Here is a 12439-nt window from a genome sequence, read left to right on the forward strand (position 1 = left end):
CAAAAATAAAATTATTTCAGAATAAAATTAAATTTCTTGGACATGATAACTATCAAGGAATTATCACACCAATCAGCATAGTAATAGAATTTGTTGATAAATTTTTGGATGAAATAAAAGATAAGCAACAATTACAAAGATTTTTGGGAAATCTAAATTATGTTGCAGTTTTTTAAAAGGCTAAAAAAGAATCCACCTCCATGGACAAAAAAATATACAAATATTATAAAACAAATTAAGACTCATGTTAAGAAATTTCCATTTCTAGGACTTCTATCTCCTTATAGTTTAAAAATTGTTGAAACAGATACCTCTGATATTGGTTATGGAGGAATTATGAAACAAAAATTATCAACGAATTCGGAACAGATTGATCTATTTCATTCAGGATGTAGGAATCCTGCCCAAAAAAATTATAGTACTATCAAAAAAGAAATTTTAACTATTGTATTATATATTTCTAAATTTTAGGATGATTTGTTGAATCAAAAGTTTTTACTTAAAATAGATTGTAAATCAACCAATGAAGTTTTGATTACAGATGTGAAAAACCTGGCTGCTAATCAAATTATTGCTAGATGACAAGGTATATTAAGTATTTTTTATTTTGATATTGAGCATATTAAAGGAGAATCTAATTCTCTTCCTGATTTTCTATCCCGAGAATTAATCTCCTTGTAAGTATTATGTCTAATAAAATTGATTTTGTATATCATTTCTATCTTATTTACTTTCTCATGCATATAGTCGGTTATACCGCTTGTTTTACATGCTTTCATGCATATAGCTGGTTATACCGTCTATATATTTATATATTATTAAACTATACTATAATATATATTACTATATATACTATATATATAAATAAATTATAACGTATACTGTAGATATTATACTATAATAAAATATTTAGTAAGATACGTTCGAATGGTATGACCTAGCGTTCGAATGCTATATTAGTGATTGAACATTTTTAACCATGAAGAAGCATGTTCGAATGGTTTTTAGGTTTTTTTACGACTCCTAAAATTATGGCAGGAATGTCTCCCGCCAATCCTTGAGCAGCGGAATTACGTTCAAATGGTACTTTGTTATAGTTCAAACGCTGGCACAGAAATTTATCAAGCGGGAAAACTTGCACGTTGAATTTATTTTCACGTTCTAATGTATAATATTTTCGTTCGAATGGTTAACAACTTAAGAGGGCGGGCAGGAGACAACTTTTTTTCACTTTAGTAAGAGGAGTTTTAAATGGAACAACAACGTTTCGTGCCAGGAAACTTATTACAATGACATTTTTCACCATAATAACTTCAAAAATTATGCCCCCACTTAAATACCCCACAACACCCCTCAATGCCGCATATTACTTCTTCATCCCTTATTCTTCTTCAACTCATTGCCGCACTCCCTCATTCTTCTTTCCACACTCATACATTCTTCTCCCATTTCGATTAAAGAGAGACAAATAGTGACATAGAAATAGACATAGAGTAAGTTAGATTGAACTCACGTTGGAAAGAGGGTTGCACACGTATTTTTTGAATGTATGTTCTTTGTTAGATATCTATGCACAGTTAACTCATCTTCTTCATTGTACATGAATTTTATTTATACTAATTTTATTGTTTGTCTACATGTTGTGTAGGTGTTTTATTGTTTATTGAGTTGTTTGGAATTGTATTGAAGGTAAAATTCATGTTTTATGGTTTATAGTTTACTCATATAATTTATGTATTTGTGTGTTTGTCTCTACTGTACATGATTTATGAGGTTGTGTTGAAGGCTTGTATTTTTTGATGTTGTTCTAGGTTTGTAACTGGAATCTGGGTTGAATCCGTTCGAATAGTATATGTTACCATTCGATCGGTACTGTTGCGTTTGAACATAAGTTTTATACGTTCGAACGTTAACTTGCATTAGTACAGATTACACATAGCAAATATACTTATAAAAAATACATATTTACAAGAATGGTATTTACAAGAAAATCATTGAATACATAAGGATACTATAAAAAAATGCTTATAAAAAAATACTTAATACTTAACATAAGAATAGTATAAAAAAGTACTTAAAGAATAATTAATCCTTAAAATAAGGATAGTATAAAAAAATATAAAAAAAATACTTAATACTTAAAATAAGGATAGTATAAAAAAATAATAAAAAATACTTAATACTTAACGTAAGGATAGTATAAAAAAAGTATTAAAAAATACTTAATACTTAACATAAGGATAGTATAAAAAAAGTATTAAAAAATACTTAATTCTTAACATAAGAATAGTATAAAAAAATATTAAAAAAATACTTAATACTAAACATACGGATAGTATAAAAAAGTATTTAAAAAAACTTAATACTTAACATATTTTTTAATACTTAGAATACTTAAAATATACTTAAAATAGGACCAGAAAAAAGAGGATAAAATTTAACAATTCTTTGAATAAGTTATAACCTGTTAACTTATTCTAATAATAATCATATTTACAAGAAAATCATAGAAAATCAAATATTTCATAATAATTTGAATAATTTAAAATCTTAATTAATTATTAAATTTAATATAACAATCGGAAGTTTTTTAGCCGTGGTTTGATATATTCTTGTATCTTGCATTATTGTGATATATTTAAAGATTTATCATATAAGGTAAATTAAGTAAATTTTTTACGTGTCCTATTTATAATTTTTTATTCCTAATATTTACAACTTCTATGCAGGAGCAAAGTTCTATAAATAAAATAAATAGATCGAAGTTGAAGATTCATCATCATGCAGGCTCAAGATCTTTCTATCGTCTCTCTAAGAAATTGGTAATGCTATTTTTTTTATTGTATATAGTTTGTTATTTGAGGTATTCTAATGACTTTATATCTTAACAAATGTCTCTTGTAGCAAGAGCCAAATACCAATTATGATCTGACAAAATTATATGCAGCATCACATTCTGATCGTAATGGAGAGTGAACTCATCCCGATACCCTTGAAAATTATGTAAGTATTATAATATGTTTTAATTAAAAATATTTAAATATTTGTGACGATATTAATTCTTTTTCTTGTGTGTAGAATAAAATGACTGCCCTACGTGCTGAATCTGCGTCAGATGAAAATTCCTTAACAAATGATGTTAAAATTCTTACACTAGTTTTAGGCCAATGTTCAAAATATTTAAGGGGTTTGGGTCGCTGTGTAAAACCTTCTAACTCTTCCTCATTGTTCGGGTTTGTCTCTAACACTACTATAGCGTTAGAGAAAACGAATTTCAAGATCGAAGAGTTGACTACAGGTAGTATATATTATAGGCTCAATTGGCGAAACAAGCAGACATGAAGATGCGCATGAAACAACAAGAACAACAACAAGAAAAGTTTAGGAGAGAGGTACAACTCCAAATGTATATGCTTATGCAATAGTTCAGGCCTCAAAGCAACTGATTTACACTATACTTACAGATTTTGAGATCTATTTCTGTACGAAAAATACTAGTACTATTGTTTTATTTATTTAGTTCGCACTTATTAAAATACTTTTATGGGTATTGAACCAATTGTAATATATTTTTAAAAAAATATTATGTATGTCTATTTAGTTTTTAATTATTGGATAAAATAAAATAGTTACCGTTCGAACGACCAAAAATCATTTTGAACAAGATAAGTAAAACCATTTCAACATTGATACAGAATATTCGAATGTAATCGGAATTAAACATTTGAACAGTACTTAAAGTCGTTCCAACGAAATCATCGAACATGAAATAAACGTTCGAACGTCATCTCATAAGAAATCGTTCGATCCTATCATAGTCCGATTGAATGTCTTACTCAATACGTTCAAATATATTTTATTATTTAATCATCAAATTGTTTGTTCGAACATTTTTTCATGCCTATTTGGTTGAACGGATTGGTATCGATCGACTAAAATAACTAAAATACCCTAAAGATTTTCTTTAGGTGGTCGGAAATTTCCATATTAGGATAAGGATGGTCTTAACGGCTTTGACCTGGAGTGGGTTGTTGTAAAAGAAAGAAGACGACGCTGGTCGAAGTACACAAGATGATCTCCTAACAAATTATTCCATACCAAACACGATTGATTTCTTTAATTAATAGTTGATTATGGCATTATTTGTGATACACCGCCACGTGGGCTGGATGTGTGTCACCCACATATATCTAGCCCATTCAACTAATAATTGAACTTTTTCAAAAAAAGAATAAAAAAACTAATAATGCAACATCTCCTCTTTCGATAATAAATTATTTTATTTCTAAAATAAATTACTCGATCGTGGATTCTGTCATCACAAATGTGTACGTATCATCTATTTTTATACTATCATTGTAATACATAAATATATTATAATTAATGATATTTTAGATATCGTAGGACAAATTTATACAAATTAAAAAATAGACAATATATATTTTTTGATACATTTAGAGGAGGGAGTTTCAAACTCCAGACGTATCCATTTTAGAAACTGAGCGTTATACCAATCAGGTCAGATGCATTTGATAAAAATAAACAATATTAATAACAGGCGGTATCTGTTTTTTCTAGTTGATTATATTGGAGGAAAATGACATCAATTTGGGCCAATAAATCGGGATCAAATAATTTAAACAAAATAATTATAATGCTTCCTCAACATCAACCACCGCAGCCCACTTTGAGAGCGACAGACAGATGACAACTCAGTGCCAAAAAAAAATATGTCATGCATGGCTTGTTCTAAATTATTCTATGTGTATATGCATGCATGCCCACTAAATAAGCTAAGCTAGGTAGCTAGGAAAATAACTTCATTTTAATCTACATGAATAGAAAATAGGTAGATCGGTGTAATTTCCCCAAAAGAAAATCATCAAAACGCATGCGAATGAGAAGTCAATTATCTGCTTTTGGGTTTCCTTCAATTTCTTTGTTCAATCAAGTGGCTACAAGCCAATCAAATATCTTGTAGGGACGGACAGAAAGTACTGATACTAAACTTCTTGCTCAAGGTTGATTTTCGAAAGAATTTTAGCACCGACCAACGGTTTGGATTGGTGATGACCCAATATATATATATATATAGCTAGGCTAGCAATTTTGTCCAGAGTCTCAATACAACGGGCTTGCTTTGATGTTTGTAAGCAACCCCTAATTATTTCAACACTTTGGCCTGGGAATCTTTGAAAAACATGTGCATACATATATATTAATACGCCGACCTTGTAAAAGTGAAAATAAATGTCTACTTTTACAAGGATGCGATGGTTTTCATAAAACTTTGGGCTTGATCACCCGATATGTGGTAATTAATTAGTTTCCTGTACATGGTGTAAAACAAACCCATAAATCAACGGATCCAGAGTGACCCTGTTCTTCAAACCACTCGAAATTAATTAATACCAAAACAATCACCTTTCTTTTGTTTTAAATGTTGCTCCTAGCTATGTGCATCTTTTTCTTTTTAAAATGTTGGAACATGGTCAATTGCATCAAGTTCTTTCCATGCCAGTTAGAACAAATTAGTTTCATCCAAGCTTGTGGTTAATTAATGTAAGTTGCATGCATTTGTTTGTGTTTTTTTTTTCTTCAATGATCATCGTAATATCTTGGTCGTTCTTCTCATAATCTGCACAAACTACTCAGAATGGTGAAGGCTGATCAAGGTACAGAAAATGAGTAGTAATTGGCGATCCGTGTTCCATATTCATAATATAGGTTACACAAAACCACGAAAAAGAGGAACACAAAGCAATACATTAATTATATCATACCTTTCAAGTAAGTACAAAATGCAAAAAGAAAGAAAGAAATAACGAAAGAGAAAAGAAATAATATAGATAAGATAAAACCCAAGAAAGATTTATGTTCTACTGCAGTCTCTCATGTTTCCCTTTGGTTTTTGACACAGCTTTTGTTCTGGCTCCATTTCTCATTCTTGAGCTTTTTTGTAGGCACTACCATGACCATATATGAACCTTGCTGTTCCCTCTGTGTAAACATGAGTCTCGTTGTCCAGCCTGTTAAATGCTCCTCTCAAATCAGTTGCTGCTTAAAATATATTCAGAACTGGAAATTACATATAAGTTAAATATATACTATCATCCTTACGAGTTCCGCACGGCTTTGCTCAAGGTGGATGCCGATGAAAATGTTTTCCCATCAAGATATCTGTTCTCCCCTTTGATCCTCTGTTTCATCCTGAGGTCCAACTCCTCAACACTCAGCACAAAGGGAGTATCAGAAGCCTGCCGTTTAATTTCAACAATTCTTTAGTCCACCAAATGAATTTCAAGCAGTTTGTCTAATACTTGTATTGTCAGATAAACAAATCATTTATAAACTATCCTATTTTCTAGAGACAGTAAAAAGGATCTCAAGAAAGATTGAAATTCATAGGATTTTGTACTGGGATTGGCACATAGAAGGTGTTGATTTTTCATACCATGACCCATCCCCAAGTATCAGCAAAAGAAGGAATGTGAGCTGAGTAAGGCACAACATCTGCAAGTGAAAGGAGTAAAGTGAACCGTCCAATCTTTACGATAAGCTCCGAAATGCAATGCTATTCAAGGTTACTTACATTTGAAAACCTGTTTTAAAGTGTTGTAAATGCAAGAGAATACTTCCGTATGGCTGAATATCCCAGCAGGCCCTGCCTATATTGATTAAGATACATAACCTGGTTAAAATGTTTTCCTCCGTTGTCTCTCCACACACCTCAACAAGCGTACAAACACACAGACAGACACACCTGTGTGACAAAGATGCCACCCTGATTAAGTCTAGGCTTGACAGTAAAGTCGTAGAAGGATTTGGTGTAGAGTTTATAACATGGGCCTCCCTCAATTGGGTCAGCCAGGTCTCCTATGATCACATCATAACTCTCCTCTCTGTTTTCTAGCTCAGCCCTGCAGCAAACCACGAGAACACATGGTGGTTATAATATTAAGACAAATAACGATAACAAGAAGAAGAATGGCAGCCATGAGATGTAGGTAGAGAGTGGGACCTGGCATCATTGATAACCAGCTCAAGTCTTGGATCACAGAAAGCATCCCTGTTCACAATTAAGTATGACTTGCAAAACTCTACCACCTCCTGCCCCATTGAAGACAAATTGCAGAATTACCTTTTTGATTTTGGATTTTTTGTGGGATGTTATGAAACTTCTATATATGTTTAATCACATCTATTTGCGGCTTGAAAAGTGTCTTCTTTGTCTAAACACTTTGTAAAAAGGTCAGACAAAATGTTAAGAATTTTCTATCCAAAAGGTTTTGTTAGCTGCTTTCGCTAATCCTCTTCTTGTCTTTTGTGTTGACAAGACAATAGAGCTTCAGCAACAGCAATACAGAGAAGACAAAACACAATTCACGTTCAAATTATATGTATGGAAAAACTGAAAGACAAACTTGATGATAGCCGTTTTATTTAGAAATGACTTTAAGAAAATGATCCTAAAAGTAGAAATAAGATCAAAATCCTAAAAAAGCAAAAATTCTGATGTCGTGAAAGGGCCTAGCAGAAAACCTAAATTATAACATATAATATATAAGAGAATAAGGGGGTTTTACCTCATCAATGTCACACATGATAACCTTTTTTGCAGTGTTATGTCTCAGAATTTCTCTTGCTGTGGAGCCTTCACCTCCTCCCATAATAAAGATGGTGCTTGGACTAGAATCAAATACAAATATTAGATTTCAATGGCGCCGGCGTTACACACCGTCCAACCCAAAAGTAATGACATGTAATAAGAGGTAAAGGTACTTGGGATGATGAAGAAGTGCTGGATGAACAAGGGACTCATGGTAGATGAATTCATCTGTCTCTGCACTTTGAAGCTTTCCATCAATGACTAGAGCCTATTTACAAAACAACGTTAAGCACAACAAAACTCGGAACTTCTGCAAAAGAAATATTGCATCTACATTTTCTAAATAAGATTTTTGTTAATTAACCTTTCCAAAAGGTTTTGTGTCCAAAAGCGCGATGTCCTGGTACGGCGAAGCTCCTGTATGCAAAATACTGTATATATATAAAGAAGAAAGTAATCAGTGTTTAGTTAAAATCTTGTCTGGTTTTTTCATGACATCCACGTTGAGCTGAAAGACTTTTATGCTTTGTAAGAATGCGGCCCTTTATTAACTTGAGAAAAAGCTTTGCTTTATTAAACTAGTTCCCACTTCCCAGTGTGGCATCTTCGAAAGAAATAAATACTCCAAAATGCAGAATATCGACCCAGCAGACTGCTTGGTCTGTGACCTACTAAGTTAAAGATGTTTGCCTTTTTTTTTTTACCATCTTGAAGGTGCCCGATCATGATTATGTCCATGAATCTTTTCATTGAGTCATGACAACTAAAATGTAAAACAAATAGGCCGCCAACCCTGAAGAAAAGAACAGAAGAAAAAAATATTACTGGGCTCTTACAGTTACACTGGTGTTTTGAATGCGCCAGTTTATATTAATTGTATCCCGTACCGGAAACAAAACTACCTTGACGCCACCTTTCACAAGTTATTCTATCTACTCGCATTTGCTTAATAAATAAAAAAACAAAATCAAAGAACTGAAAAAATAAATATAAATGAGACCTTGTAGAGTTGTGTATATATATGATCTTAAAGTAAATATAAATGAGATGGCGTAAGTTAAACCATAAGCAACAATGTCAAGCTGCTTGCATATACCTAATGAGAGCAAAGGACCATCTCAGATTCTCTTCAATCTCTTCCTCGTACCAACAGCTCTTCCTATACCCATTTAGAGGAAAGACTTTTCCATGAACTCCATTACCATTGGAAATACCATTGGAACAAGAAATATCTCCCATCTTCCTACAGCTGATCAGAAAGAACCTCAACCGAGAGAGAGAGAGAGAGAGAGAGAGAGAGAGAGAGGGAGGGAGAGGCAAGTGATGGGGAAGTTTAGAAGGCTTGGTGCACAATATAAATGGGAGGGTGTCTGCAGGCCGGGGAATTGAAAAGGACTATGATATGCTTTTGGTATGGATGAGTAGGGAGATTTATCGAAGTGTGTGTGCTAGAGGGTGTAAAGGAACAAAAATCCTAATGGATTTTCGTGACGGGAAAAAATACAGTGCGTGTGTGATTTCTAAGGTTGATTTGCCCGCGTGGTTGTAGTATCCTTATTGTCTTCGTCCTCTTTTATCCATAATATTCATCATATTGGACATACGTGATAATCCTTTCCATGTGCATGCGCAGCCATGGAAGCAAAGAAACCAATTGATTTAACGTGTATGATTTTGTAGGGTTAAAGATTGTCTAGGTATGCTCTAGATACGGGACCCTTGTGATTTTTCCAATGCGCAATCGACGAGTGGGATACTCAGTATGATCATATATGGACAAAGACATAGCATGGATAATGCTGAGATGGCGAACAATGTACGAAGAGTTTTATTAGCGGATGGAAAAAAGATAAAAAGAATGATGATTAAGGGGGTGACATTTACCGGAAATTTTGGCTATTCCTTTCTTCAGAAAATGTGTGCAAAATCTTGGTTGGAGAGAGACAGAGAGGAATAGGAAGTTGGGGAGAGCGTGCAGCAGAAACCATCATCATATTCTCTTTGTTGCCTCAAAAGATTGGGAGAGAGCGTGCTGTGCCAGGGCGCACCACTCATAATCACCATCACAATCAAAGCATCAATCCTCTCCACCCCCACCATCATACAAACAAAGAATAACGACACCCTTTAGAACTGTTCCGAGTTCAACTATATATATATATACATTTATCATGCTTGTCTTGCCACGTGTCAGAGTGAGATCCCATCTTTTGATCCACTTTGTGGGTCCAGTGGGACCCGGATGCCAGGTTCTAGTTGTGATGTAAGGTGGGCATCAGCCTGATATGCCTCTTTGGACCATTGGTGGACAGGGAGGGTTCCATGGAGAAGTGCTGTTTTTCTTCAGTCACGCACGCCAACCATGAATACAAAGGCAATCATACTTGTAGGGTTTCGGGGGAGTGATAATGGATTGCACAGTGATCATGGCCTGGTTCCGAAGACCCTCTTACTTTCCCTCTTGATCTGTTCCCTAGCTTAGATATCTTTTACTTGCTGGATATATCTCTGTCCCTATTCGTGACCTGTAAAAATCATGACAAATATATATGCCTATCTACTACTTTATCCAAGTTTAATTACCAGATCGATGCTGCCATGCACCTACTTACATAATTTATAAAATCTTATCGTTCTGTTTTTGTGACTCGTTTAGACTTCTGAACGTATCATGATTTTATCCCAATTAATCTCCGGGCCTTTTAATACAACCTGTTGGGGCTTAATTAATTTGCACATTGTACGTGTACAGTACTATACGAGACGTATACCATTAAAACATGAAAACATTTTCCATTTTTATGTCTTTAATACATGAAACTGTATTTAGTATTACTCTTAATTTTTCTAAAAAATCTTATAAACTTGAATTAATGAGTTGTGATTAATGTTGAAAGAAAGATAGCTAGTAGAAAAGGAAAAAAAATACAAATTGTATGGATTCTTAGATATCTTAATTAAGCTTGACATACGCAACATCCATATATAAGATAAATCAAGGTTGCACTTGTTATACCTAACCTCACATGCTACGCATCTTTTAAGGAATTTTATACCTTATTAACTTTTCCTTTACTAGTAAGGTGTTCATATTTACAGTTCTTGTAATGCTGGCCTTAATTTAAGCAGCATGTGCAATCCACTGATCATCTCACGTACGGTACAAAAGGAGTATAAATAATGAGAACTCATTTGGATGCTGAGATAGAAAGAGGTGATATGAGAATTTTATAAATTAACATAATTTTATGTGTGTTTGTTTTACAATAAAAATAATTTTATAATTTAATATATCATATTAAATCACGTTAATTTATAAATTTATTTTTATATATTTTTTATGATTAAAATATTTCTCTTTTATTTTATGATAACGTAACATATATAGGCCAATAAGTAGCTACTTTGTCATTTAGTGACTACTTTGTCACATAAGTGTGCAACACTTCTCCAATTCAATTGAGTGACTCACATAAGTAGCTACTTTGTCATTTGCATGGTAATGTAACATGTATTTTACAGCACTAGTCAAACGTAATTTCAACTAATAGATAGGCTAATAAGATTTGACATTCTCTCCATAATAATAAAATCTTATTATTATCTTTATTTATTTTTAAATATGTTTTAAGTGCATATGTTAAATACATCAAATTAGCTTCATTTTCAATTCTATTATTTTCAAAAACAATATCCTATATATACATCAAAATATATCCAAAAACCACAAAGCATCAAAATATATCAAATAAAATAAAATTGAGATTCTCCTCAAAATTACATGAAGAAAAAATGTTAAAACGAAGAAAATAATATAAACAAAAGGATTGACTAAGTTACTGTACATAGACAAATTTTGTTGAAGTACTGTAGGTCATAACCAAAGTTGTAATGCGAAGTCCAAGTTACAATATCTATATTTTAAAAGGACTAGTCAATGATTTAATTGGAGCTCTCATTAAAATATTATAAAGAACAATAAATTTTCATTTCCAAATAAGAAAATACTATATCCGCAAAAAAATTATACAAATTAATCTCATAAATTAATGTGGCTTGATGTGACTTATCAAATTATAAAATTATTTTTATTATAAAATAGATATAACATAATAAAATTATATTAATATGTAGAATTACTTCTATGTAACTATTTGTAACTCTAACACTCCCCTTCTAAATAATATGCGACCCCTTAATTGTGCAACCGAATGGGCCAAGTTTTAAACGGGTGCAGCCTTAATGAAGCTCAACACACTATGATGTCGATCTTTTCTTTCCTTCTTTTTTTCTTTTTCTTCTACTTTCAGCCCAACAAACTGATGCATGGAGTTGCACATTGATCGGACGGATGCATGCATTTAAGGGTGAATTTGGATAGACAAATTTATCTCATTTCATAATTACAACTGTCTCAAATTTTGATATAAAAATATAATAAATAATTCAACATTTTTAAATTTTAAAATAAAAATAATATTAAAAAATTATATTTAATAATATTTTATTTAACTTTTAACAAAAAAATATTTTATTTATGCGAGAGAAAATTAATACAACTTTATAATAAAATTAAAGGTCAGGTCTCAAGGGCTACGATATGCAAAGTAGACGTGGTCAAAGCCCTCCTTTGTTGGGCCTTATATTTCCTGCGTATGGACTCTCTCTTCAACTTTGGCCCAATTTTTGGCATGTGCCTAAACTTTTCGCATCGGCTGTTGGTTCTCTCAATGATGAGATCCAATATAGACTATACTAAACATGAAATTTAGATGCAATTAGTTGGGCCAACTGGGTCTTCCACCTAGGACCAGATGTTCGAGAAGGAAA

At 32.4% G+C, this 12439-nt stretch overlaps 1 protein-coding gene across 1 annotated transcript; it reads right to left on the reverse strand.

Annotated features, from left to right (window-relative positions):
- Positions 1-5685: 5685 nt before the first annotated feature.
- On the reverse strand, positions 5686-9188 carry LOC121241046 (thermospermine synthase ACAULIS5-like). Its single transcript, XM_041138647.1, has 10 exons — positions 8706-9188; positions 7974-8040; positions 7783-7877; positions 7587-7689; positions 7022-7110; positions 6764-6920; positions 6593-6668; positions 6455-6513; positions 6121-6257; positions 5686-6029 (listed from the first exon to the last, which is right to left on the reverse strand). The coding sequence occupies exons 1-10, from the start codon at positions 8846-8848 to the stop codon at positions 5942-5944; spliced, it is 1014 nt and encodes a 337-aa protein (XP_040994581.1). The 5' UTR covers positions 8849-9188; the 3' UTR covers positions 5686-5941.
- Between the last annotated feature and the right edge of the window lie 3251 nt (positions 9189-12439).

Source organism: Juglans microcarpa x Juglans regia, chromosome 1D (genome assembly GCF_004785595.1).
Source record: "Juglans microcarpa x Juglans regia isolate MS1-56 chromosome 1D, Jm3101_v1.0, whole genome shotgun sequence".
Classification (NCBI taxonomy): Eukaryota; Viridiplantae; Streptophyta; class Magnoliopsida; order Fagales; family Juglandaceae; genus Juglans; species Juglans microcarpa x Juglans regia.